This window comes from Gouania willdenowi, chromosome 17 (genome assembly GCF_900634775.1).
Source record: "Gouania willdenowi chromosome 17, fGouWil2.1, whole genome shotgun sequence".
NCBI lineage: Eukaryota > Metazoa > Chordata > Actinopteri > Blenniiformes > Gobiesocidae > Gouania > Gouania willdenowi.
The window spans coordinates 24,158,857-24,186,689 of NC_041060.1; the positions used below are offsets into that span (position 1 = coordinate 24,158,857).

The 27,833-nt window shown below is 38.6% G+C and overlaps 1 protein-coding gene across 1 annotated transcript; it reads right to left on the bottom strand.

The window, feature by feature from the left end:
• Positions 1-5,647: 5,647 nt before the first annotated feature.
• On the bottom strand, positions 5,648-27,083 carry LOC114479383 (potassium voltage-gated channel subfamily B member 2-like). Its single transcript, XM_028473042.1, has 3 exons — positions 26,930-27,083; positions 20,049-20,720; positions 5,648-7,535 (listed from the first exon to the last, which is right to left on the bottom strand). Exons 2-3 carry the CDS (start codon positions 20,625-20,627, stop codon positions 5,655-5,657), a joined length of 2,460 nt encoding a protein of 819 aa, XP_028328843.1. The 5' UTR covers positions 20,628-20,720; positions 26,930-27,083; the 3' UTR covers positions 5,648-5,654.
• Positions 27,084-27,833: the final 750 nt, after the last annotated feature.

Consider the following 27,833-nt stretch of genomic DNA (forward strand, 5'->3'; position numbering starts at 1 on the left):
CGTTGGTTGGAAAGTTGCGCATGCAAAAATAGACTTTTTCAACATTTAGCAACAAATCACGTTTAAACAACGTATGTGATTTTTTTAATGACCAGATTTACCGTAATATTTATTACATTTGTGATAGTTTTTTCTCTCGTACAAATATAATGTCAATCAATGTTGGATCTAAATGTTAATTCTAAATCTAAATCTAAATGTTAAATATTCAATTTAAATCTAAATCTAAAATTTAATTGTTAAATGTTAAATCTAAATGTTAAGTATCTAAATATACATGTTGAATTTAAATATTAAATATTAAATCTAAATCTAAATGTTAAATATTAAATCTAAATATACATGTTAAATTTAAACGTTAAATCTAAATGTAAATGTTAAATATCAAATTTAAATATACATGTTAAATGTAAATTTAAATGTTAAATCTAAATCTAAATGTTAAATCTAAATGCCATTGGTGAAACTAAATATTTAGCTAATTTGCAAATTCACCGGAATTAGCAAAATAATTGTCACCCGTGACATTTAGATTTACCATTTAGATTTAGATTTACCATTTAGATTTAGATTTACCATTTAGATTTAGATTTACCATTTAGATTTAATATTCAACATTTATATTTAGCATTTATACTCAACATTTAGCATTTAGATTTATCATTTATCATGTGGATCTTGTTGGGCTTTTTCTTTCTTATTATGAATTTTATGTTTTTGATAAGCGAATTGAGATGACTTTGTTGTAATTTGCGCTATATAAAGTTCAATTGAATTGAATTTATATTTAAATGTAACATTGAGATTTAGATTTTACATTTAGATTGAACCATTTACATTTCATTTTTACGAGAAAAAATATTAAATATTTCACTAATATTGCTTAGATCTGGTCAAATGTAACATAAAAAAAAATTCACCTACGTTTTTTAAATGTGGTTTGTTGTATATTTCAGCAGGCGCAACTTTACAATTGGCGCCAATAGTCTTAAACATAAATACAGGTATAAAAATGTTCCAGATTATACATACACTAAAAAATGCAATATTTTTATTTTATTTTATTTTGTTTTCATTCCTTCATTCATCTTCTGACCCTCTTATTCCGGTGTCGACATCCAACTCTTATCGGGCAGTAGGCGGTTGTACATCCGAATGGTGTCAGTCAGTCCATCACAGGGTAAACATGAACAAACAACCACTCACACTCACATTGCACAGAGAGAACATGCAAACTCAGCACAGAGGACCCAAGTCCAAAGAAGGAATTGAACTAAGGACCTTGTTGCTGTGAGGCAGCCATACTTCATATAACCAATATATGACAATCTCTATACCATGTAGGAGCCAGAAATAATTCCTAACACTATTTATACCTTTTTGTATTTTATTTTACTTGTTTACCTGAGCCTGATGGGGGCAGGGCAAGATACTGATTTTGGTTGCCATAGTGATGGCACAGGGTTTGGTTATTTGGGTAAGAAGCAAACAGTTTTTGATTGTGTTTTGGTTGGGTTGCCTGTGTTTAAATTTTTTGGCTGAAATCTTCTGAATATATTGGAAAAGCTTCAATTATTAATGGAATAAACAAATAAATATATCAAAGGCAAAGGTGGACATTCTCGTTTTAATCAATAAACACAACATTCTTATTTTGAAATCAATAATAACTAGGATTGTGTAATATATGAATGAATAATAATACATTCCAATGGTGTTTGACATTGTAATGTTTTTATGTGAGAATCACCTAAGTATCAATAAGGTCAGAATATCTTCTTTTTTTTTCTTTCCAAAAATGAGTTTAAAACTATAAGGGATGGATGGATCGACTGTTTTAAAATCAAAGTTAATTTTCAAATTTTAAAGATTGTTTTATACTGTGGCTGCTGGTTGGAGCGGTGGAAGGCAATTTTAGGCAAAAGAAGATAAGGCAGATTTCAAATAGCTTTCAAAAGTTCAGTTATTAAGACAATTGTCTGAAAATACACAAATTGTACCTCGACAACATGGAGATGTGGGTCATTTGTTTTAAACAATAATTTACTGGCTCCATAAGTTAAAAACACTGATGTTTAAAAATGCAATGTATGCATTGAAAAAAAACAAAAAAAAAAACCTCAGTTTTTAAAGTTAAAATTCGGATATTTTCCAAACATCATCTGCAATTAATATATTTAGCAAGAATTTGCAAGTATATGTTTACTTCACCGTTGAGAGTTCAATCATTTAATGTACTGGAAGCTCAATTTTTGACAAATTCAAAACATCTGTGTGGATTACCTTTATTACCTTGTGTACCTCATTTAAACATTTGATGTCTCTTCAGCTCTGCCTCTGTGATACGAAGAAAAAAATCAAACATGCATATAAACAAGTATATATTTATTAAATGGACTAATAGAAAGTACATTAAAAGTGTTTATTACAGCACATAAAAGGCCAGGATATTTCCTACAAAGCCCACTAGGAAGGAGTAGAGCAGTTGAAAAGGAGATAAAGGACCAAGAGTTCACGTCCACTGCAGAGGACGGAGATGAACAGGTTGGTTCTCAGGAGGACCGTTTCTATCTTTATGGTTATTCCAACAAAATCAGTGCCTGAGAAATGAAACACGGTGATTCTAAATACTCAGACAAGTCCTACAGGAGCATCAAAGTCAGAAAATCACTGCTAGATTTATGTAAACGTGCAGTCAGTTGGTGACGATGCTGTATTATAAGCCCAGTTATACCTTTTTTTTTTCTGTCTGCACACGCTGTCGAAGGTCATCACTACAAGAAGTGCAATCTTTTAAAGACAGCAATGCGTGTTTTGTTATTGCAATTAAATAAATGAATTTAGAGATGTAGAGGGAGTCAGGGTAGGAAATGGAAAGGGCTGACTGCTTTAAAGTGAGAGAAAGATGTGATGTTATAGTATATATTGTGCTTATTGTGTCGTGAAATCCATTCAGCCAGTCTGGTGGCAAGTGCGAAGCTTAGGTATAATAGTGGTGGCCGTGAACAGAGGGAAGGAGTGTGTGGTGATACCTAAAACTGGTATTTGGAATCTACGTATCTAAGGTTAAGCCCAGTTCGAGTTTATCCCACAGCCCAAGGCATGCCAGTGCTTCCATGACCAATGTTTGTGCAAGAACCGCTTTTGCGAACCCAAGCGCTGCCCCAGGCCCGAAGATGCAGCCAGGCCAGCAGAAAGAGCGGGAGCCAAAGAGTCCCAGACCAAACCCCCCACAACCGAGCAGCCCCCCAAATGCCCCCGAGATCCCAAGCCGATAGGCAGCCACCGCCCCCCCACATACACACCTGAGAAATCCCAAAGGAGCTAAGGACCCAGCGCATCCCGCCACCTACCCCGACCCCAAGGCCCCCCGCCAACACCCACCCCAACCCACCCCCACCCACACACCAGCACCAAACCCCCAAAGGGGAGGGCCCAGAGAGCCACCTGCTCGAGACCCTAGCAGAGGAGCAAAGTCCCACACCTAGTAGACGGCCAGGGCCAAGCTGACCAGGCAGCCAGCGGGTGCCCAGAGGCTGTAGAGACCGGCCCCTAGGCCAGAACTGGAACAGAAGCAGCACCGGCAGCTGCCCGCCCAAGGATGACAGCCGGATCCCCAGCCACCAGGGGCACCAAGGGGATGCTGCAAGTCGCCCCACCGGCCCCCAAGCGCAACGGCCGAGCCCCCCAGAGTGCCCCAGATTACCCTTTACTGATGCCGCCAGCACAATGAGACTTAGTTATTGTTAAAGTCAGGACCCCCCCCCCCCCCAAGGGCCAAAGCCAGACCGTGATACCGGTATGCGGCAGTGTTCTGAGTTATTTCAAATACAAATGCAAGTTTGAGTTGACCTTTATTTCAAATATGGTAGAAACTAAAACTTTTATCCTAAAGGTGTCAAACAAGCGGCCCACAGGTCACTATAAGAATGACAGAACACATTATATGTGATAATTCAGTAATGGCTATTCCTAATGTGTCCACAGGGGGCACTGTTTAGTAGGATTAACAGGCAAAACACAAACCCAAAGCCAGGACTGACTAGCAGATGGCAGCTAAACAGTATTTAAACCAGGTCTGTTAGACCTTAAGTATTATATTTACTGTATATTGTAGGGATGCCTGATAATGTTGGCCAATAACTGAAGGGTAAAATTAAGTGTTGTACAGCTTTGGCAAAAAAGCCAGTGTTTGAAATGTGTCGCCATATTCCTCAAGTACCAACCTGTCCATCACAGTGCTGTCATCAACAGAAAGCAAAGGAAGAATCGAACAGATCTACTTCGCTTCACAAAAACAACAAACTGGAACAATCACTTAGTACAATACCAGTCTCATGGAGACCAAAAGAGATGGTGTGCTCTTCATTCAGTCTAACACTAGGACTTCTGAACACACACAGTCAAGACCCTCAACTGGGTCTCCAATCGTGTAGAAAACACGAGGGATCCACAGTATTTGTGCGTATTCCTTCCCGTCTATAGGCTCCTTCAATCTTCAACGGACATCAGCTTCTCCTGGCCTTCCTTAGGGTAAAATATAATTTTTTGTTTAGGGATCTTTGCTTTTAACTCAAGTCTGCAAATACAAATGTAAATCCAGAAGCCTCTCACTCTTGTTACAGACACTGGTTCCCTGTCTGACTGTAGAGACACAAAAATAACAAAGAAACAATGAGACACTAAACATAAGTCCAAGAATAGTCATCCAGTGGTAATTGGGATACGATCATTTCCTTTTTTAATGACGTGTGTCCGTGTGTTAAATTAGATAAATGGGATTCGTTTCACCTCCTAATACTAAAGGATTAAGTACCCAGGGATCAAAGCTAATCCGTGTTTGATTGTTTCCAGTCCTGCAAGTTCTCAAATGGGTTCTGAAACAAGTATATATGATATATACATATATGAAAAAGAACATCTTTTAACCTCTTTGTCCGTCCTTGGTGCGTATAGTTCATAGTTCAGGCAACAGTGACGTGAAAGCATTACGAAGAGCAGGAAAAATGTATGGTCCTAGTTTCTGTTCCCCTTTATTTGCTCACATACTGGTTTCACAGAACCGATTCACACATTCATTCACAATTGTGTGGTTTCACGATTTGTCGCTCTGTCCACACGTTCCCCTCTCCTCTATCCATAATCCACAGCTTCCAGCATCACAATCGCGAGTGCACAGTTTCACCTTTCTAAGCCGAGAGCCAACTTCTGTTCAAATTAGGCTCTGTTTCATGTCCTAATACTAAAATATTAAGTAGGGGTTGAAGCATTTCATTATGGATTCCAGGCCTGCAAGTCCCCAAAAATGCTTCTGGGACCAGTATATAATATATACATATATAAAAAGAGACTTATTTTTACCCCTTTGTCTCTTCTTAGTGCATTTAGTTCAGGCAACAGTGACATAAAAGCAGTGTCTGCTCCTAATCGTCACTCTCACAAAGGCTTTATTCTGCTCATTAGGAGCGATAGACGTTGGCCAACATGTGAATACCATCTTCACCATGTGAGGGCAGCAGCGCTGACTTGAGCTGGCGCCGATTCCACTCAACAGAGAAAGACCACAATGGGCCAAAACACAGTGAGCTTCATTGGCAGGAGGAAATAGTTTAGCTCCCAGTTCATCCCCTTTGTTTCAGTTCCTCTCTGATTGCTCACATACTGGTTTCACAGGGCGGACTCACACTTCCATCCACAACAATGTGGTTTTCACGAGTTTCCTCGCTCTGTTCTGCACCTTCTCCTTGCCTCTGTCCCATATCCAACACATCCAGCGTCACCAGCTCCTGAGTGCAGTTAAGAGGGCTGGCTTTAGCTGACAGTGGACTCACACATCCTGAGCCGAAAGCAGACTTCTCCATGTGATTCCTTCCCTGGTGGCTTAAGCCTATGAGCTGCCCTTCACCCTCTAAGCTCCGAGCTGTCATGCCCTCGCCTCCTCCCGGGGAATTGACGGATCGCTGTACCAAGGACGGAGACTTCAGGGACACCAGCGAGGACTTAAAGTCCTCTGCAGTGGAGCCGGGAGACACAGAGTACCTAGAAACCACATTATCACAAAGCAGCTGAGCTAGCTTGGCGGAGCCTGGGGTGGCAGAGCCAGGGGTGGTGGCAGGTGTCATCACTGCCATTAGGACGTCATCCTGGGATCTGATGAAATCAACTTTCAGAGAGCTGCTGTCACAAACCTTAACCGCTGTCTTGGAAGTGTCCTCAGAGACACATTCCCCAGGGCTTGACACAAACTCATACAACCCCTCTTTAAGGATTGTCATTGGTTGGACATTTTCGGGTTTGGGATTGACCTCTAAACTGCTAATCTGAGTTAGATCCAGAGGTGGGGGGATTCGATGCTGTCTAGAAGCAGTCGACCAGTCCTCAGCTTTTGGCAGGAGACAGCTTCTTTCGCCTTCCTCCACTGAGATCTCATCTGCCACAGTGGACAATCTCCTTTCAGTGCCGATATCACTGATGTCGGTGTCGGCCTCCTCTTGTTTGTTTTCATCCTCTGTCTTGCTAGCTTCATCGACCCGCTTTGCACTTGATGAGCCCCGAAGTCTTTCTGGCGAGCCCTGTTGAGCCACTTCCCGGTAATGTTGTGTCTTGCTGGGGCTTCCCCCCTCTACGTTGGTGTAATGTTTGTGGTAAGACCATCGACTCGGGGACAGATGATTGTCCACGGGACATTTACTGTCCTCTTTCTTCTCAACCAGCACATCTGTCAGTTCCATACTGCGTGCAAAAGCATCTTTCAGGTTGATGGAAATAATGCTGCCACTTCTTTTGGCTCTTTCCAGAGCTTCTCTCCTCTTGATGGCCTTTTCTTGTCTCTTCTGTTCGCGGTAGAATTCAGAGAAGTTGTTGACAATAATAGGAATAGGCAGGGCAATAACAAGGACACCCGCAATACAGCAGAGTCCTCCTACAATCTTTCCTAACAAGGTTTGTGGGTAAATGTCTCCATAACCCACAGTGGTCATCGTAATTGTGGCCCACCAGAAGGAAGCAGGAATACTGGTGAACTTAGTGGCGTCTTCGTCCTTTTCAGCAAAGAACACCAAGCTGGAGAAAATCATGATGCCCATGGCAAGGAAAAGTATCAGGAGGCCCAACTCGTTGTAGCTCCTTCTCAAAGTAAAACCCAAAGACTGGAGTCCTGTCGAATGCCTCGCCAGTTTAAGAATCCTCAGAATCCTCATAATCCTGAATATTTGCACCACACGGCGCACGTTCTGGAACTGCATGACATTTTTATTGGACTCTGTGAGACAGAGGGTGACGTAGTAAGGCAGAATAGCCAGCAGATCGATGATGTTTAGAGGAGCTTTGATGAAATCCCACTTGTCGGGCGCCGAAAGTAGGCGTAGCATGTACTCCATGGTGAACCAGGCGATGCACACCGCCTCCACATGGGCCAGGCTGGGGTTGTCGTTGAACTGGCCGAACTCATCCACCACCTGCAACTCGGGCAGGGTGTTGAGGGAGAGTGAGATGGTGGAAATGACAATAAACAGGATGGAGATCATGGCCAGGATCTGTAACACAAAGAAAAGATGGCTTGTTAGTGTCATTTCTATGAAAAGTCACACCACAAATCACACCCAGCAAAGACAACACAACCTGGTATCAATACAACAATCAGTGTCACAAAGTCAAACAAGACAAACAGTAGAGCTTTCCACAAACTTTCCACACACAGAAATGTGTCTTTTTCTCGAGGCACAAAAACACAAAATGAGTTGTTTATTTAGATAAGTCAAGAACAAGAGGCAGATTTTGAAATAATGGAGGAAAACAACAAGTTCTGAGGGGGGAGATTTGTTGGAGAAAGTAAAAGTTGTACTAATTAAACTGGTGTTATAACTGATGTTTTCATTCACAGTATGTTTGTATTGTCCAATAGAAACATACTATATATGATGTCATGCATTTTCAGTTTTTACAACAGCTGTCCTTTAATCAGTCATAAGATAACATGACCACTAGTACAACCACAACAGTAAATCAGGAGGATAAGGGGGGACACGTTTGAAGTGTTTCAGGATCTTTCAGTGGTTCTTGTGAGTGTGTGCGTTCGATTACACCACTTAATCTGCACACACAAACGCAATACGCTGATTGGCCCAGAATTTTGCTAAATCTTGATATCTGAAAAAATTGAATGATGACAAACTGTGTAATCATGCTTTTTACATGCAGGGTGTATCAGTGACAACAAGTGCAGCATCATGAGGCATTAATGCTGTCACTTAGCATTTGAAACACTTGTTCATCAAAATACAATAAAACCACACTTCAGATGACGTCTTATGCTTTCAATTACAGTTTTTACATCTGTCCTTAGAAACAGTCACAAGATAACATCTTATGTTACATATCAGTAGTTCAACTATAGCAACAGCTGGTCTGATTACTAAGTGTAATCAAAGTTCAGCATCTTCCTCCTAAAGATACAGGAGAAAGACAAGGGGACGTATTTTAACTGCTTTAATACGTCTCAGTGGTTCTGGTGACCGTGTGCATCAGATCATGCTGTTCATTCAGCATGCACACACAGAATGCTGAATGACCCACAGGTGGGACTATAATAACACAAAACACACGTAAATCGAGTTTTTGACAACACAACACAACTTAGAGAGATAAGGATGACGTAACTTTGTTCTGAGAGGGAATTCAAGAAAAGCTACTGCTACATGCTCAACCATCACAACACACGCCTTCTATAAAGAGGTTAAAAAAGAAAACCATTTTGAAGTTTAAGAGTATTATTATATATATATATATATATATATATATAGGTAAGGTATAAGGTTTGGTTACCCAAAACTGACAAATAATGTACATTTCAGAATTATACAAATAGGCTTTTTTCAGGGAACACAAAGTGTGTCAACAATTTAAAGCTGTTCTGCAACAATGAAGGTTGAATCAGCCTTGAAAGCTGGTGCTACTCATTCCTACAGGTGTTCCAACTTTTCTTGGTTACTTCCAACCCCATCTGTCTGCATAAAAGCAGTGTTGGAACACACTGTGGTACCAGACCCTCGTGAGCATCAGGTGAACAGTATTGTTCATGGATTCCATCATTTCTTTTTCAATTCAAATTGCTTATTTGTTGTATGCTTTCATTTCAGTGTGCAATAACACAATAAACTAAACAGAATAATTTTCAGTCAAAAAACTGGAAAAATTGTGGTGTTCTATGTGTATATAAATATATTATATGATCATATATTAATAAAAATATAAATGATACATATAATATTAGTATATCATATTTATATTATTATTTTGTAATTTATTTCTAAAGTTATTGTTATTACTCAAGAGTGTAATGTTTAAACAAACTAAGAGGGAACCCTGGAGCTTTAAAGGGTGTTAAGAGTATGGTCAGAGTTTCCTTGTGAGGACATTTTAAGATAATTCTAATAGGATTGTGTGTCTATCTATAGAAAGGATAGAGCCAGGTTAGAAACAGGCACCGGTTTCTTTCAACCCCGAAGGGTCAAACCTATGAAAGGAAAACTCTATTATTATCTCGTATATTACTAGATGAGATACTTTTTCTTATTTATTTAACTTTTTGGGTTAGATTTTTTTTAATATATTTTACTGGCCTAATACTGTGTTAAAGGACAAAAAGAGCATGTAAACATTAGAAAATATTATGAGCGGTTAAAAAAATGTGTTCCAGTATTTATTATTCACGTCAAAAGATTATTTAATACACACTGTTTTTGGTACGTTAATGAAATAAGAATTAATTGATTAATTCAGTCTGACCAGTTTGTTCCTTTCCAGGGATCTGCTGGTGCCTATTTCCAGCACTCAAAGGGTGTTGGAGTGGTGGTATACCCTGGTCCATTACAGGATACATTTAAAAAAATATATTTTTGGAGTGGGGATTTAATGCATAAAATAGGAAAATCATTCAAAAAAAAAACTATACAAATATTTGATGTTTGGACTTTTAGGATTGTTTTTACATTCATCATTTAATTCCACTCATTCAATTTGTTAAATTTTACTTCAACACAATCTACTATTCTATTTTACTGCCTTGAAAATGTACTTTTTTAATAAGAAAAATATCTTGTTTTCTTCAGATTTGACAGCTTTAAAGACCTTGTGAAGTGTTTGATGGTTTATTCTCTTTAGAAACAGATAAATGCAGTCACTTTCATACTAATACTTGTTTTAAGCTGTTTGCAGAGCTCACACACAGCTGTAGGGCCTCTCCTTTCTAAAAGCAGTGGAGATGGATGGCTACTGTTAGCGCTGACAGCTAACAGTGTGTGTGAGACTGATGAGCAGGACATGTTAAAAAAGGAAAGCCTTTATGAGTCTCATTAATCTCTGTGTGGCAGCAGCCACTGATTCTGCAATGAGAACCTGTAATATCTCTCCAAGGATTGTCTGTACTGGTTTCAAAAATAGAAAGTAACATTAAAGAGTACTATGTGAAAACCTGAGTACTGAAATGCTCGAATACTAGAATATTTGAAAACTAAAACATTGAATTCTCAAATACTGGAAGACTTGAACATTAAAGAATCAAATTCTGAAATACTTTACTCAAAAACTTAGTACTAAGTACTCTCATATTTGAATACAAAGTACATGTATACAAGAATACTCAACTATATAATAACTGAGAATACCCAAAAATTTGAATACTCAAACATTGAATACTCGAATACTACAATATTAGAATATTAGAATAATTGAATACTCAAACATTGAATACTCAAATACTTGAATAAAGTGAAAACACTTTTTTTCAATGAAACGACCTGGCTGAAACAGGATTTGTCAGCATTTGCTTGTCTGGAGATGGACCAACGTTTCTACGGATCGGCAGTATTTCAGTATATCTGAGCACTAAAGCCTCTTCTAAGCAGAGTTTGAGACATAGCATGTGGTGAAAACAATGAAAAGTTCACTACCAAGTGTTATTTACGTTTCTATATCACGTTGAAGCTTGATGCGCATCTGCTAAATGATCCTAACCAGGCATCAGAAGCATAAATTTGGCTTTAGAGTCTGTCAGCAGGATTGTGATGCTTTAATTTTAGTACTATTTAGGTTAGTACACATTTGTAGCCATAACTGCAATGGTACTACTAATTAGCATAATAATTTATTTTGGTGTTTCAGTTTTTGGACTATTCAGTTTTGATTTCGGCCAAGAATTTTAATTTTGGTGCATCTCTACTTAAATACTGAAAAACTCCGCAGCTAGGTGGTAGAGGGGTTGTCCTCTGATCAATAGGCTTGGGGTTCAATCCCGGTCTGCAGTGGCCTAAGTGTCGAAGTGTCTTTGGGCAAGACACTGAACCCTAAGTTGCTCCCAGTGGTTGACCAGCGCTTTGCATGGCAGCTCTGCCCCATTGGTGTGTTAATGTGAGTGTGAATGAGCATATATGTAAAGCACTTTGTGACCTCTGTCTGTGAAAGGTGCTATAGAAATAAACATTACATTACATTACTCGATAGTGCCGAAGTGTGGTTGGTGGATGGCTGTCATTTTCCAACAGCGGTCCAAAGTCAGCAAGGAGGGGGCGGAGTCATGAATCATTGGGAGAGGTTAGGGGTCCCTAAGGGTTCCACAAAGGGTTAAAGAAGAACCCTGGTTTCTGCTAAATCATCTTCATGCATGACAATGCAGCATCTCAAGCTACAGAGAATATCTCTGTCACTGTAGGTAGAAAAAAGACACACTCATGGTGTGGACCGCATCCTGATCACAATCCTTTGGTGCATCAACACGCAACAGATCTGTGAGTGTGTCAAACAAACAGAAAATCTCCAAAAACCCAAGTTTAAAGGACGTAAGAATATAATATCAAAAACAAGTTCTATGTGAAAGAGTAGCTGTTAGCTACAGTCACGTTTAACATCAATGGCCATAAACAAAAGGACACTACATGTCAGACATAGAACACATTAGGCTGTAATACATCTACACTACATCTGTATGGATATGTTCTACACCGACTGTGCCTTGGAAATGATTTCACTGTTTCACTGTACCCCGGAAGACCAGGTTTTGGTAAAAAATTATTAATAATAAATAAATGTAAATCATATTCACATCATTTTACTTATATAACATAATGCATAGATATAATACATTGTTTATGTTTGTATATTGTTGTGACTTAAATGAATACCAAAACACATTTTATGATCATATTTTGCAGAAATCCAGGATATTCATCCATCAAATTTCTGAGAACTTGTAAAAGCTGGGTTGCCATGTTGGATGTATTTCGTCATAAGAAGGGCTTTTAGATGACTTTTTTCAGGGTTTTTGACTGTTTCTATTCTGTGTGGGACCATCAACTGTATCTGGCAATGCAGAAAATATAGCATTGTGTGTGTGTGCTACTAGAGAAACACCAAAACTTTGGTGCATGGAAGAAGTAAATAAGCAAGAAACAGATGATAAAACAGATGTTGCTTAAAGAGGTTTTTCAGATTTACAGATTACTTCTTTTTTCTAATTACAATTATTATATTATAAGAGGCTTTAGAAGCTGGGTTGCCATGTCTGGTTTATTGTGTCAATAAAATAGTTGATATGCTAAATTATCAGCAATATCTGGCAACACAACAAAAGGCAGGAAGCTAAGTAAGTTTAGCTTTCTACTTAAAGCTCATATTCAGAGTTTCTGAGAAATCTATGGTTATATCATTCATTTGAAATGCGAAAAAATACCTAACTAGTTTTTTACTATGGTCTACTGTCTGTGGTCATTCATATACGTCAATATATAAAAGTCCTGCCTTCATCCTATAGACCCCTAAACAAATTGCAAATGGCCTAGCCAATAGGCTTCGACTTCCTGTAGTGCATGCGCGTGCGTAAACTGTGCATGGAAACAAGGCCGCGTGTCACAACAGCAAACAGGTATCACTCTGAGCAGCGTAGCATCATGGAGGAGCGCTTTGAAACTCCGAAGCTTCTACTAAAAAACTAAAGAAAAGTCCGTGTACAAAGCTTGCAGATAAACGTCTTCGTGACCGCAACAGAATTTATCTCGGAGCTGCTTTTCAAAGGTGGACGGACTTGCAGCTTTTAAAAGGATTCTAAACGGACCATGACTTGGTGATATTTCTCATGGACAGGTAATAAACATGTTTTAATCAAACTACCATGAGTGTTGTTTTAGTGAAAAACAATACTCCACGTGTGTTAGTAGAGGCGTGGCTTCTGGTGGATTGGGGGAGGAAATGGAGCTGTTTAGGGAGGGACGTCGAGATGTAAGGTTTTGAATTTTATCTCTTTCTATTCATCCTCCGAATATCAGCTTTAAGTCGAGGAGAGTCTGTCCTTTTAACACACCTACCTTCTCGGACAGCTGTAATAGAGAATGAGTACTTTGTGAGGAAAAGGTTAGCACTGAAAGTCAAAGGAAGGGAGCAGGATGACGGTGTGTTCGTCCCTGCAGCGTCTTAATGGCTTAATGACGAGCAAATGCTGTGACCTTGGCACCGACGGCAGGTTTCAATCTGTACTAGGAACACACAAGCTGCTTTACAGGCTGCAGAATTAAACCTCAGCAGCACTACGGACTCAGTGGAGGGACACACCTCAGGCTACGGTCAAATGAACACTCAGTAACGCGACTAGCCTGACTCAGGGTCCATGAAATAAAAAAAACACCTAGAATGACTGTCAAGAGAATTTCCAGCAGACCCTGAATGCAACACTTCAGCAGCTCAGTGAGCTGCGACCAAGCTGCAGATCCTAAAGTGAATCAAGCCACACATTCCTCTGCTGTGAGGTGTAAATGTGCAGACATATAAAGGATAGATCTGTTCATGCCTTTTGACACAGATGTCTAAAGGATAGATTAAAATTAAAATTAGGATAAATTAAAAATAAAGGCACAGTAACACGCAGCTTCTTAACTGTAAATGATGAAAGATATCTCTACCATATCTTTCACGGCTTTTTCTGACAGTCTGAGCATCTATCAATTATTGAGAATATCAGATATAGATATAGCATAGAAGAGTGATTTCCAATAACTTATTTGTGTTATTGCTTGTTATAACTTTATGGGCATTGTTGTACTAAAAGAAGTAACCACGAAAAGCAGTGAAAATAGGTTTAACCTTTGAAATATTTTCATTTAGGTTTGAAAACATTGTTCAATTTTGCCACTGGATAATGTTGTTAATTTATTTTTAATCTGGATGTAATTTTTATTTTTTATTTGAATAAATAATATGAAATAAGAAATCTGAAACATTAAAAACAAAAATGATTTCAGGTTTGCTTTCTGTATAATTCATTTACTACACAGCTTTACTCATACTTCTGGTTTTTGAACAATTTCCATCACTTTTAACAAAGAAAAGTGGCAAAAAAAAGCAAAAACCTGGGTTAGAAACTCAACTCAAGAACTTATGCATGTATTTCGATCAAATCCATTATACTTTATTAATCCCCAAGGGGGAAAAAAAATTGCAGTCAATTCTTCACTGGCTACCAATACTTTTGACAAAGAAAGCCAAATGAGATTTCCGTAATTTCAGTGGTGAGCATTAGCATTCACAAAAGGGCAGCATTAACAATATGTTCACTGTGATGGTAAAACACGTGGAAGGAAAGTGTTTGATGAGGCTGCACAAAGACAAGGTTTTTTTTCTTCATTTAAAACTTAACAAATAAACAGTTGAAATAAATGTGATTTGAAAACAGTAGTAATTCAATTCTTGCCAAGTTGTTTCATGTGTGAGTGGATTGCACTCGAATGAGGAAAAACATCTCCTTCAAAATAAAACACAAGCTCCTGACTGTTCTTCACATTCATATTTTCTCAAGGTTTATTTCGCATGCAAGCTTTGACTCTATCTGGTTTCAGTCATTATCATTATTATTATTATCATCATTATTTTACACTTTTACAACAGTGATGTGGATGTGCCTGTATATGCCATATTGTAATGACGATAAACGTCTTCCAACACATCAAACTGCTGAGCTGGATTAAATGTAGAGAGTTGAATTTATATTATTTTGTTTGCATTGATACAGACGATCATTTAAAGACTTTACATTTGTGTGTCCTTGGAAACCTACAGAACTCTGTCGCCTCATGAACGAGCAATAAATATTGACATTTGTCCTGATATTTGTTTATTTTCCCCATAAACGCAACTATTTACAACAGAGATAGAAAACTTTTAACACAGCAGGGGCCAAGGAAACGTGATTGTCATATTCGAGGGTCACATGATCAACATTCATGTCAGCATTTAGAATAATGACCCATCTGATAATTAATACTTATTTTGTCATTTTGTTTATTATGTGGGTCATTATGTGTATTTGTTTGGGGGTCACAATTTGTCCATTTCTGACTTTCACTTTCATTAAAAAAATTGCATAATTTTTGCATTTCCTGTGTGAATACAGAGATGAGACTCAAAGTGAGGTGAGCTGGCTGCCTCACCTTGGATTAACAAAATCATTGCTGCATGCTGGGAAATTACAGTGAGTTGCTGGTTCTCTGTATGTCACCAACATTATTTTTTTTTCTACAGACTTTAATTACAGCTCTGCAAAACATGATTTAAACTACATGAAACTGCTTCCAGAACACAAACATGTAACTACAGGTATCTGTAACTGACCAGTGACAGATTGTATTTCAGGGTTAAAAGAACTTGAGCTGGTTCGACATTTCCAAACATTTCCACGTATGGAAATCCTGAACCGAATCATCATAGCACACAAACTAAAGCATGAGCTGTTAAATAACAAGGTTAAAAAACGGTGACAAACTAGCTCAAACCAGTATGAAGTTATCATTAACCAATGAGTTTAAAACAGTGAAAACAGGCCCAGAATCAACAAAGTTATTTCAAATTAGGTACAGTAAAAGTATTAGCAATCTGGTCCAAAAAACATAGAAACAGTCTTAACACAGGACTGAATCATAACACAATCTGATTGCGAGTGTGGACATGGGCTCGTCTGTATATGGTAGCATTTTCTGGTTCAATAAAAGGGAAGAGAGTCAAATTCTGATGTTGCAGGTTATGATTTACAGTCCGCATAAACAGGACTGAATCATAACATTACCTAACTGCTAGAGCGGACATGGGCTCGTCTGTGAACGGTCGCATTTACAGACCTTGGAGTCGCTGTTAGCTTACCAATAAACAGGAAGAGATTCATCACCTTTATAATAAGTATTGACTAGGCCACTGGGAGTGAGGGCCAAGGCCAAGGCAGGCTGACTTGATAATAATGTATCATGTTGTTCTGCAGTCAGTGCCTTCTCCTCGTCCCTTCTCTCTCTGCTCTGTTTCAAGCGTCATGAAGCTGATGATGGCAGCTTCTGATCTGTGGTTCACGGCTCAACCAATCTGGGACACTCTGATGTTCTATCTCTCTATCCTGTTCTGTTGGTCCTTCTGTCCACTAACCCCAACCAGTTGACGCAGATGGCTGCCACCTCTGAACCTGGTTCTGCTGGAGATTTCTTCCTGTTAAAAGAGAGGTGTTTCTTCCCACTGTCGCTAAATGCTTGTTCATGTGGATCTTGTTGGGTTTTATTTTGATAAGCACATTGAGATGACTTTGTTGTAAATTGCGCTATACAAATAAAGTTGAATTGAATTGAATTGAAAACCAGTTTACAAACAAATAAAAACAAACTAAGCTGAAACCAGAACTTAAACTATTTGCAACACTGTCAAATCACCATCAAACCAGTCCAATCTAAAGTGGGAGCTGTTCCATTAACAAGGTTAAGTTATCGACCCAAAACCAGCTCAGAACCAGGACAGAATTACCAATAAATGAGTCTAAAAAACTACAATCAAAACAGACCAACAACAAACCCCAAACCAGTCCAAAGTTAGTCCAAATTAACTCGCATGAAACCAAGGAAAAGTGTTTTTGAACTGATCTAAAAACCCTAGAAACCAATTCAAAAGTAGCTCCAAACAAGCTACAAACCAATATAAACAGACTTTCCCAAAACCAGAACCAAATCCAGTTTACAGCTTTTATTAAACTAAAGTTGATTGGCAAGAAAATGTAGAGTGTATGAATTGAACTTTGAATGCACTTTAGGAACATTCATTATAACCTGCAGCTCAGTTCTGATCTTTGGTTTGGTCTTCTGTCTGTTACTTTAAGAACAACGTGTACAAAGCAGGAAGATTAGGCACTGCGATTGAATTAATACAGGAAGTGTGTTCTCTGTAGCCTGATTGGTCGATTTAGCTCGACAATGAGTTATGGCCTGTGGACAAATGAAGGTTAACTTTAAATAGAAAGCAGATATACTTATTATACTTATAGAAGCAAAAATACGTCCACAACACATTGAGATCTTTAAAGAACATTTAACACGAAGACACCTTCAGAAGGACTGACCCAAACAGAGGGAAAATTCTTTTTCATTATTGATGGAAACTGTGGCTTAATTCTTAGCAATACCAGTAGCATGCAGCTATATAAGCCAGTGGTTCCCAACCAGGGGTACGTGTACCCCTAAGGGTACTTGAACACATTACAATGGGGGTACTTGGAAACACTGATGAATCTATTTCCTACTTGCTGAGTCAATTTCAAGCCTATTTGATACACTGTACATGCCCATCCAACATCTTTACCAACTGTTGACAATAAACTGCATTAATGGCCTTAATATCCTACTCAACATGTTATGCACATTACTAAAAATTGAGGTCAATAAATTCTGATTTACAATAATTGTAATGCACAAATTTGATATTTAGTGTCTGTTAAACGTACAGGTTGACATTTTCAAGCTGTAGGAGATTTCAGAGGCCAACATGTTAACAACATGTAAATAATACAAGAAATGTTACTAAATTAGAGTGACAAAGGGGTTCTCCTAATCTGACGAGAGGTATGGAGGGTGTACATGAGACAGAAAAGGTTGGGAAACATTGATATAAGCTATTGTTTATCCAAGTCAGTAAAAGACTCAATGTGCCATAACAAGACAGCATGATCACTAGTCAAGGCCTTACACCAGGGGTGTCACACTAACATTAACATTAGTAAATACACTGCTTTGTACTGGTTAATACTGGTATTTCTCAGTAAATACAGTATACAGGGTGATAAACAACACTCAGCAATGCTCAGTAATACAGTTATTTATATGTTGATATTATAATTAAACATACATTGATTCTATGAATACTGATGTAGATAGAGCGCTGCATTGTCGTGTGTGGTATTGATATGCCGTCGCCATACTCCTCTCTCTTTGTGGGAGGTGCTAAAATGTCTCCTTGGAGGTTGAAGGTTGCCAACCCGGACAAATACTAATCATCAAAGCCCCGCCCACTCTGCTGGTCAGACGAAGGATAGGAAAGACTGTCCAACCTGCCAACAGCACGTCTATTTGCAGTAGGCTGGCAAAAGCCCCAAAGCAGATTAAGCCTCACTCTTAAATCATTGTGTGTGTGTGTGTGTGTGTGTGTGTGTGTGTGTGTGTGTGTGTGTGTGTGTGCGTGTGTGTGCGTGTGCGTGTGTGTGTGTGTCACTCTGAGGCGACAGAGCTCAGGCTGCACTTCACGTTTCTTTGAAAAGTGTAGAAATGTCTCCACAGGAGCATCATGTCCAAAAATGATAATCTGAGCCAAATTTAAGGCGATTACACAGATTATGCAAAGTGTATGAAACTAATCTCCATTGTTGCGTTTCGATGAAGCTGTCCTCAGTCTGAAATCTGAGTCGCCTATTTGCTCTGAAACAACGTAAAAACCTCTCTCAGATGAACATGTGACCAAAGAAGGGCCTGCTATTGGCCGATACACGACAGATGTGTAAAGCATTAAGCTAACGCCAGGGTTGGGGTCAATTATAATCGTAATTGCATAATTGATAGTTAATTAAAATTATGTAGTGTTATTATTATTATTGTATTTGAAAAAAAATCTGTTGCTGTCGTAATTGTAATTAAATTTTAATTGAGTTCAGATAATTTACTTTGTAATTTATTAATATAATGTAATGTAAAACTGGTGGTTCTATGTACATTTCTACACATATGTAGTCAACAATTATTAGAATATGTTTCATATTAAGCTTTCCAAGATTTCACCAGTTAAAAATATATAAATCTATATACACTGGCACAAAAAAGGCTCAGACACTCACACCAGAAATGTTAAAACCTATATTTTCATTGAGTAGGAAGCCGGAAAGAAATTTATTTATTTATTTATTCAGTTTATTTCCGACATGGTTGGATTCACAGAAGTTTTGTTATTCTTTTTTTTTTTTTTTTTTTTTTTTTTTTGGACATGCCGAAAAAGGAGACGAGAGAAGCAGATGATAGATATTTGTTTTTAGTGTATTTTACAGCTGATTTGTGACCCGTTAACAGAAAGCTAACACAAAAGGAAGGTTCACTTTTATTAGGTTATTTATTTCAGGCTCAAGAATTGTGATGAATTGTAATAGAACTTTAGTAATTGAGAACGTAATTGTAATGAACTTTCAGAGGATAAAAAATAATTGAAATTTTATTTTAATTGACGTTCAGAGGATAAAAATTGTAATATGTAATTGTAATTGGAAAAAATGCTGGTCACTGCAATTGAATTGTAATTGAACATGGATCATTGAAAATGTAATTGTAACTGAAAAATGTAATTGACCCCCAACCTTGGCCATTGCACGATCTGATTAACTTTATCACAGTTTGAGGTGTTCTGAAATCCTCCAGGGACATAAGGTTCCCTTTATCATAAAATGCTTTTTCACATCAACATTAAACCTAATATAAAAAATAAACCCCCAGAATATGACTGAAGAAGACTAAAAAAATTTTCAGTTCAATCTTCCAGCTAAAGGTTGGATAAATTAGATTATAAGTGGTGGCTTTGGCAGCTGCAGATGAATGAATGAATGAATGAATGAATGAATGAATGAATGAATGAATTGAACAATGGAGGGATGCAATGGAATGATGTTTTCCTATCAGTCTCAGCTGTGTGAATGAATGAATGGATGTATCAGTGATGATGATGGTTACCTTGGCGGCCACAGAGGAACTGGGTTTCTCGAGCAGGTCCCAGAGCTTCTGCCGTTGGTCAGGGCAGCAGCCGGTTTCCTCCTCTCCCTCCTTCTCCCGCAGCGTGTCGGCCTCCCGCCGCAGCTCCTCGTTCATCTGCTCCTTCTTCTGGTGGTAGCGCGCCTGGCAGCAGGACTCCAGGTAGATCTCGTCAATGCCCCAGTAGTCCAGCTCCTGGCCGAAGGACAGCGCGCACATCTCCTCCATCATGTGCAGCTTTCCCGTTCGGTAGAAGTTGAGGATGGAGGAGAAGGCCACTGGATGCCGGTCGAAGAAGTACTCGTTCTCAGCCAGGCTGTAGTCGTCACAGATCTCCAGCAGAGACTCGTGTGTGTTGCAGTCCCTGAGGCGGCCCAGCCGGGTCCGAGGTAGCCGGTCCAAAGTCCTCCACAGGACCTCATGTGTGAGGCCACCCACGTTCAGGCGTACACGCCGAGAGCGCGCCTTGATCCGGATGATGTCAATGGGCTCGGGCGGCAGCACCGGGGCCGCGGACCTCATGTTGGCCGTGGGTGTGCTATAGTTTATTCTGTCCGTCATGTTTGCCTCTGTGTGTGTCTGTGTGTGGCTGTGTGTGTGTCAGTCACACAGAGATGTCCTGCTGTTCTTAAATCCTTCTGTTGGGATCCATACCTGAAGAGAAGAGACACACCATTAGATAGATAGATAGATAGATAGATAGATAGATAGATAGATAGATAGATAGATAGATAGATAGATAGATAGATAGATAGATAGATAGATAGATAGATAGATAGATTCCAGCATCATTCTTTATGTCTTATTTTGGAATAATTTATTAAGGTTTAATTTATTCAGACAACTATTCCTCAGTAAACTTCAAAGGAAACATCAAATCGATCAGCAGACGCCTCTGACAAAGACGGGCAGTCGAAACATGTCAGGAGATCAAAGTGGATTTCCTGGGGAGCAGTTAATAAATGAAACCTAAACATATTATATAAAATATTACCTCCTTGGTGGAGGGTGGGAGAAGGGGGAGTAGGAAGAGTAGAAGAAGGAGGAGGCATGTGGAGTGATGACAAGAAAAGTCCATACGTTGGCAAAGCCAAAACCCAACAAAGTACAAAGGAAACAACCTCAGGGAACTAGAATTATACAAAAAACAATTATGAATATGAGTTACCACCAACTTAGTCAGAAATGTCAGTGTTTCATGGCACAGGTTTTTAAATTCCCAGCTGCGTTCGTTAGGTGAGTGATGCTCGTTCGGCGCAGACTTTCGAAAACGGCCGACCGGATCCGTACGTCTCCACGGAAACACTGTTTCAAAAACAAAAACGGTTGTTTTAACAGGAGTTCCACAGTGTGGGTGGGAAAATGATTGGGATATATATCTACTGTATATATATTCTTTTGGGAGCCAGAACATCACCAAAATTTAATCAGCTGTTCCTTGACCCATTATCAACATTTCCTGAAAATGTCATCAAAATCTGTTCCTAACTTTTCAAGTTACCGTGTACACAAACAGACAAACGTCGTTGGTCTGCTGATCTAAGCGCCCAAGCAAGGACATACCTGTGGGGGTGAAAAAGGTCTGCCAGGTATTTGGGTGTGAGGTCATGCAATGATTTAAAAACTAATAAAAGGAGTTTGAAAACAATCTTAAAATGAACTGGGAGCCAGTGAAAAGTGCTCAGGACAGGGCAAATGTGCGCACATTTCCTTGTGCTAGATAAAAGCAGCAGCATTTTGTACCATCTGGAGACGAGAGATGGAACATCTCAAAATGTTGCTGAGTAAGCACTGATTTGATTTTTGGCCAATTGCCGTAAATGAAAAAAGCTTGATTTGACAACAACTCTGATCTGCCTATCAAAAGTCAGGGTGTCAACTAGCTTAAAGCCAAGGTTTCTGATGTTAGGCCAGTGGTTTATAACCTTGGGGTCATGACCACACATGGGGTTACCTGAAATTCAAATGGGGTCACCTGAAATGTCTAGTAATTTATTTAAATAAACAACAACAACTGAACAAACTTAACACAAGCATGAAGGGGAATACAAGAGTCTCATGCAGATGAGTGATCATATTGAAGGATTCAAGGGGAAACTCGCATTGTAGAGAGAAAGCTTTACAAAAGCAAACTTCACCCCCTTTCACCAGATGAGTGACTTTTAACTCATTGACTGCCATTGACGTACATACATGCCATTTCAAATACAAATGTTCACTGCCATTGACGTATATGTATGTCAATTGTGTTTTTCAATGGGGGTTGCTAGGAGACACTATGGCGGAGGTCTCCCATGAATATCAGCCTTGTATTATGATGTAGTGCCCAACTGGTGCCATGTAGGTGGCAGCAGTGCACCTTTGGATGAGAGATTAGCCGCAATGGACAGAGGTTTGCTCAGAAGCTGGCGTTTTGTGTGAAACTTACCTATATTCAACTGCTGATTACTAGGGGTGTCCTAATCCGATATTGATATCGGATTTTGGTCTGATACCAGCCAGAAAACGAATATCGGATTTTATCGGACTGCATCTAAAATCTCCGATATAAGTGCTCCGATTTTTTTAGTGAAGACAGAGCAATTATCACATTGTTTTGGGCACAGTCAGTGAAACTGGAGCAGTGGACAGTGGACAATAATGTGTTGTTGTTATTGTTGTTTTTGTCCTCCCTCCACCATATACTGAGTGAACTTGAATTGTTTGCACTTTAAAAGTACAAGTTGTTTTTATTGAATTTATTTAGGTTATTCTTCAGGGTCTTATAATTATTTTTTCAAATGTAGAATATTGTAGATATTATGTTGAAGGTTAAAATGTATGTAACCAATTGGTTAATAATAAATGGGTCAGTTTTTCTCATCCTTACTGTTTTTCTGACTATTGTTCTCTGTTTGAGTAACATCACATGATCAAGACTTTTCTAACATTCCACACTACAAAATAAGTAAAAAAAGTATGTATGATTCGTGCTGATATCGTATTACATCGATATCGGTATCGGCCAATACTGAAGGCTGCAATATTGGTATTGTATCAGAAGTGAAAAAGTTGTATCGGGACATCCCTACTGATTACAAGGAAGAGCAAAACAAGCTAGGAAAAAAAACAAAAAAGAAATTCTGAGGAAAATAGAGAGTCTAATCTTTCAGAATCAGATTTGACATAGTCATAGTACAAAATATTCTGTGGGTCTTCAAAGATGAGTCAAAATGCTTTATAATGGCTGGCAGTCAGGGGGATAGCTGTTCTGAAAATGGCTGGCAGCCAATGAGTTAAAAGACGACAGCATTGATAAGTGCTCCACAATGGTGATGTGCAGCCACCTGAAATGCTCATAGAAGAAGGGCACTTCACCTGTTATTTCCGAGACGTGAACATGTCAAAGTTGGACTGGGTGAGGGACCTATTTTAGTGTGATGTGGCCCGCCAACGTTGTTGAACAGCTGATTAAACTTTAATTTGACAAAACTCGTCACGACATTTGCGAGTGGTAGTGGAGGAATTGTGGTTTGGGGGAAGGGATGAGAACCCTGAGATCTCAGTGTGTGCTTTAAAACTTATAGATATACGAGATTTAGAGGTTGTCAGCGCACATTTCGGGACCTTCAAGTGGGTCAGAAACCCATTTAAACCCCCTTTTTAAAGGTCACTTTAAAAGTATAAGATCCTTGATTAAAACAGTTGCAATTTTTATGCAGCAGATTATTGTCTAATCTTTTCTGACGATAAGTAGAAACTAAAAGTTAGGCTACCTTAAAGGTGCAGTCTGCAACTCTTATAAAAGTGACTTTTTGCCATATTTGCTAAAACTGTCATGATGAATGAACCGCTTTACATCAAACTAGTAGTTTGTGGCTCAGACTCATTGAGCCCCCCCCCCCCCGCTGCTCCTGCAAGCTTTTGGCAGAATGCACCGTGACCGCGCAAAAAGAACCAATCAGAGCCAGGATTGTGTTTGATGGACTGTCTGACAGCTGTTGCTCACAGGCCCTGCCCCTTTCCCGGGCTGGAGCGCTGTCTTTATTATAGTGTATGGTCTGGAGGAGTAGAAGATGTAATTGGTGACTTTTCTGCTTGAAAGGTAATTACTTCTGCTTGATTTACATTATGTTTGATTTGTAATTGTTACACTAGAACTCTGTAGTGATGTTGTGTGCGTGCAGCAGCCTCTGTGTGGGCTGCTGTAAGTGACACTGTGTTGTTGCTGCTGCTGAGGTTTGTGCACATTGAGAGAGAGAAGCGTTGCAGTAATATGCTTTTAACAGAGCATGTTATATTACTGTGATGTTGCTGTTGGGCTAGCGTTAGCTTGTTAGCTCCTCTGAGGGAAGGACTTTGGAAAGTTTGGTGGCAGGGCAAGAGAGCAGCCGGGAGGGAGGGATCTGAAAGTTGCCGACTACACCTTTAAATAGGTAAAACTAATATCATCACAGGTTGAAGCGGCAAAATCTTTTCATAGAACACATCTAAGGATTTGAATAATTCCCTTAATTTATCAATAAATGCATTCAATTTATTTCAAAATAAAATAAGAAAAGACCCACTGTTAGCCAAGGTAACAATAAAACATTCAGTATATTTTAATCTAAATCTGTATTCCTTAAAAACCTTAAAATCCAAAATAAAGAAAGAAACCTATAATAATCAGCAATACTGTTAAGGGCCATAAATATACTATTTTAATAATAGTAATATTTGTGTAAATATTTAGATTTTCAGAACAAGTTTAAGTTTATCATAATTCATGTGTTTTATATTATTTTAATATGCATAATTTAAGAATGTACTTACGTTTTAAAAAGGTTCTATATTTGCCGACTGTGTTATGACACACTCCTAATTCATTACGGTGATTGGATGTAAGGTACTGTACGTCAGTCATATTTGTTAAGCTGATTATGTCACAGTCCTTTTCCCCGTGCTTCAGAGATTGTAACTTTATTTTGTTTTTGCAAGTAAAAAGTTAAAAGCCAGAAGAAGGTTGTAATGTCTTGTGGCATGACGGTGGTACAATAGATGAACGAGCCGAGTGTCACCATATTGATCTAATGAAAGGTAGGGATTTGTTTTCAGATCTGAAAGAGCTCCTGCTTTTCAATGACTTTCTGTCACTCACCTCATGAAACAATGTTTTGGTGTGAAACTGCTTTTTTTGTTCAAATTAAAAGTGAGATGGTTTGGAGGAAGTATAGACCTGCTCGTGGGTTGAGGAGAAGCGTGACACAAAGGGAGAGTTTGAGTGAAGTTTACATATTTTGGTCAGTGAAGTGAAAAAACCTGTTAAATATCTCCATGTTGAACGGAAGAATGATGAAAGCTCTGCTGTTATGTAAAGAACACATCTAAATCCAACCTGAGGGACACAGGAAAACCCAAAGTGAACGCTGGCTCTGCAAACCTTCCTCCGCTTGGTGAAAAGGGCTTACGTTGCCATTAGAAGTCCTCTGACTGTTATCTGATTGTGTAATGGACACAAATCCCAGGAGTGGCTTTAGCCATGTCTCCTACTGCTTTGAGTCTGCTCGGATTAATTATAGGAAGTCTATCTTCTGCTGGGACACTCATAGGACTAGTCAGGGATGATCGAGAACCTCCAAAAACCAACAAGAATGGTAAAAAAACAGTTTATAACCCCAGAAGAAAGTCCAAAACCCACCAAACACCTGCAAAACTCACTAAAAAACTCCCAAAACATCAATAAAGCTAATGAAACTTCAGCAAAAAAAAAAAATTAAATACAAAACCTGTCAGGACCTACAGAAAACTTTGGAAAACCTCAAAGAACCTCCAAAAACCTCCGAAAACACACACGAAAACCTCCAAGAAGACACACTGAAACACTCAGAAACTTTGGAAAACCTTTGGAGAACCTAAACTACCTCTAAGAACCTAACTTTGAAAATTCTTAGAAAACATCAAAGAACCTCCAAGGATCTCAGAAAACCCATGAAAGCCTCCAGAGCCTTAGAACACTTTGGAAAACCTTCAAAAAACTGCAGAAAACATGACAAGGACCTCCAGGAAGTGCAAACCTTTCTAAAACCTCTCGGAACCTCATGAAATGTCAGAGAACATGAAGACACACAAACTTCCAGAAACCTTAGAAAACTTCAGAAAACCTTTTGGAAATCCTCTGAAAACTGAAAGAATGCTCAGAAAACTTTAGACAAGTTCAAGTAATTGCAGAAGACTTAAGCTTCGGAAGTTTCACATAAAACCCCAACAATGAAGATGATATTCAAGCGTAAATATCAAAGTGCGATTTCTGTTTTCATTAATAACTGTTTAATTCTTTTATTTTAATATTATTAATCTTCCACTGAAACAACGTGAATGTAATGATTCTAGTTTTTGTAGCTGTGTAGAAATGATCATAAAGAGCAATATTTCTGAACTATTAACTGGACATATAAATATAAATATATATATAGACTGAAGGAAAGGATCCGCAACCCGTATGTTTGACACTAAGCTTTAAAGATTAAATTAGTAAAGATTATTGACAAACTGTATCATCAGAGGAGCTTTTCATAAGCTCAGTGATAAACCTGTACCGTTTATTAATGCAACAAAAATATGTTTTTTTTTTTTTGTAGGTGCCAAAAGAAGGAGAAACAGAATTAACTTTCAGAGTTTTAGAGGATCAGGATAAGATGGATGTTCTTCACTGCATGCTAAGCCTCTCACTTTTAAAACACAGCCTGTAAATAAAATCTTCATTATTCAGAGTTGAATAAGGACAATTTATGTCTTATTTGTGATTAAAAAATAATAATAATAAATTACATTAAAAAAAACAAGAGAAAAGAAAAGTTTTAGAGGATCAGGACAAAGATCATCCCCACGGTTCGTCCTCTCACCTTTTAAAACTGCGGGTTTGCGGTGAAAAGCTTCAGTGCGGGTCCCACCGTGGCTCGGTGCTGAGTTACCCGCTCCCCCGAGTCTCCCCGCCGGCCGATGCGCGGCCGCGGAGCCGCATGTCGGACTGGAAGCAGAGCAGAGTCCCGGAGACGGAGCGTCCTGTGGAGAGTGTCCGCGGAACTGCGCGTCTGAAGGACAGAAGGGTGTGCGTGCGTGTGCGTGTGTGTGGGAGGGACAGAGCGGTACTAATAGGATTGAGGTTCCAGATCAGTGACTGTAGCTCTGCAGAACTAATACACTTTAATAACAGTTTATGTGTCAGAGGAACAAGTTTCTGTTTTTGTTGAACTTAAATTAGTGGCTGAAACCTCTCCATCCAACGGTTTGCGTTACAGTATAAATCCAAATACTTTAATAGGTTTTTTTTTTATTATTTTTTTTATTTTTACCTAAACCAGTGGTTTAGGTTTTCTGGCTCTAGTTAGTACCCCTTATTTCTGAATCAAGTATCCCCTTTGTCTGACTACTACAGCATTTTACTCAGAATTCTGTGAAAAAAAAAAAAAAAACAATTATATAGAGCATATGGAATGAACCAGAGTTGGGGTCAATTATAATTACAATCGCGTAATTGATCATTAATTACAATTATGGCATAATTATAATTGTAATTGTAGTTTAAAAAATCTGTTGCTGTTGTAATTGTAATTAAATTGTAATTGAGTTTTGACTGATAAAAACTGATAATTGTTATTTGTCTTGTAATTGCCATGTAAATTCTATTAAAAAAAATTTGTCGATTACAATTTAAAGCTAAACCCGGGAACCTTGTTAGAGTTGATGTACAGTTCTACACATACAACAATTATTAAAGTATGTTTCATACCAAGTTTTCCCATACAT

Coding starts and splice junctions, on each gene's coding strand:
- LOC114479383 (XM_028473042.1), bottom strand. CDS start 20,627: ATGACGGACAGAATAAACTATAGCACACCCACGGCCAACATGAGGTCC. Junction 7,536..20,048: donor GTTCCTCTGTGGCCGCCAAG/GTAACCATCATC, acceptor TTTGTGTTACAG/ATCCTGGCCATGATCTCCAT.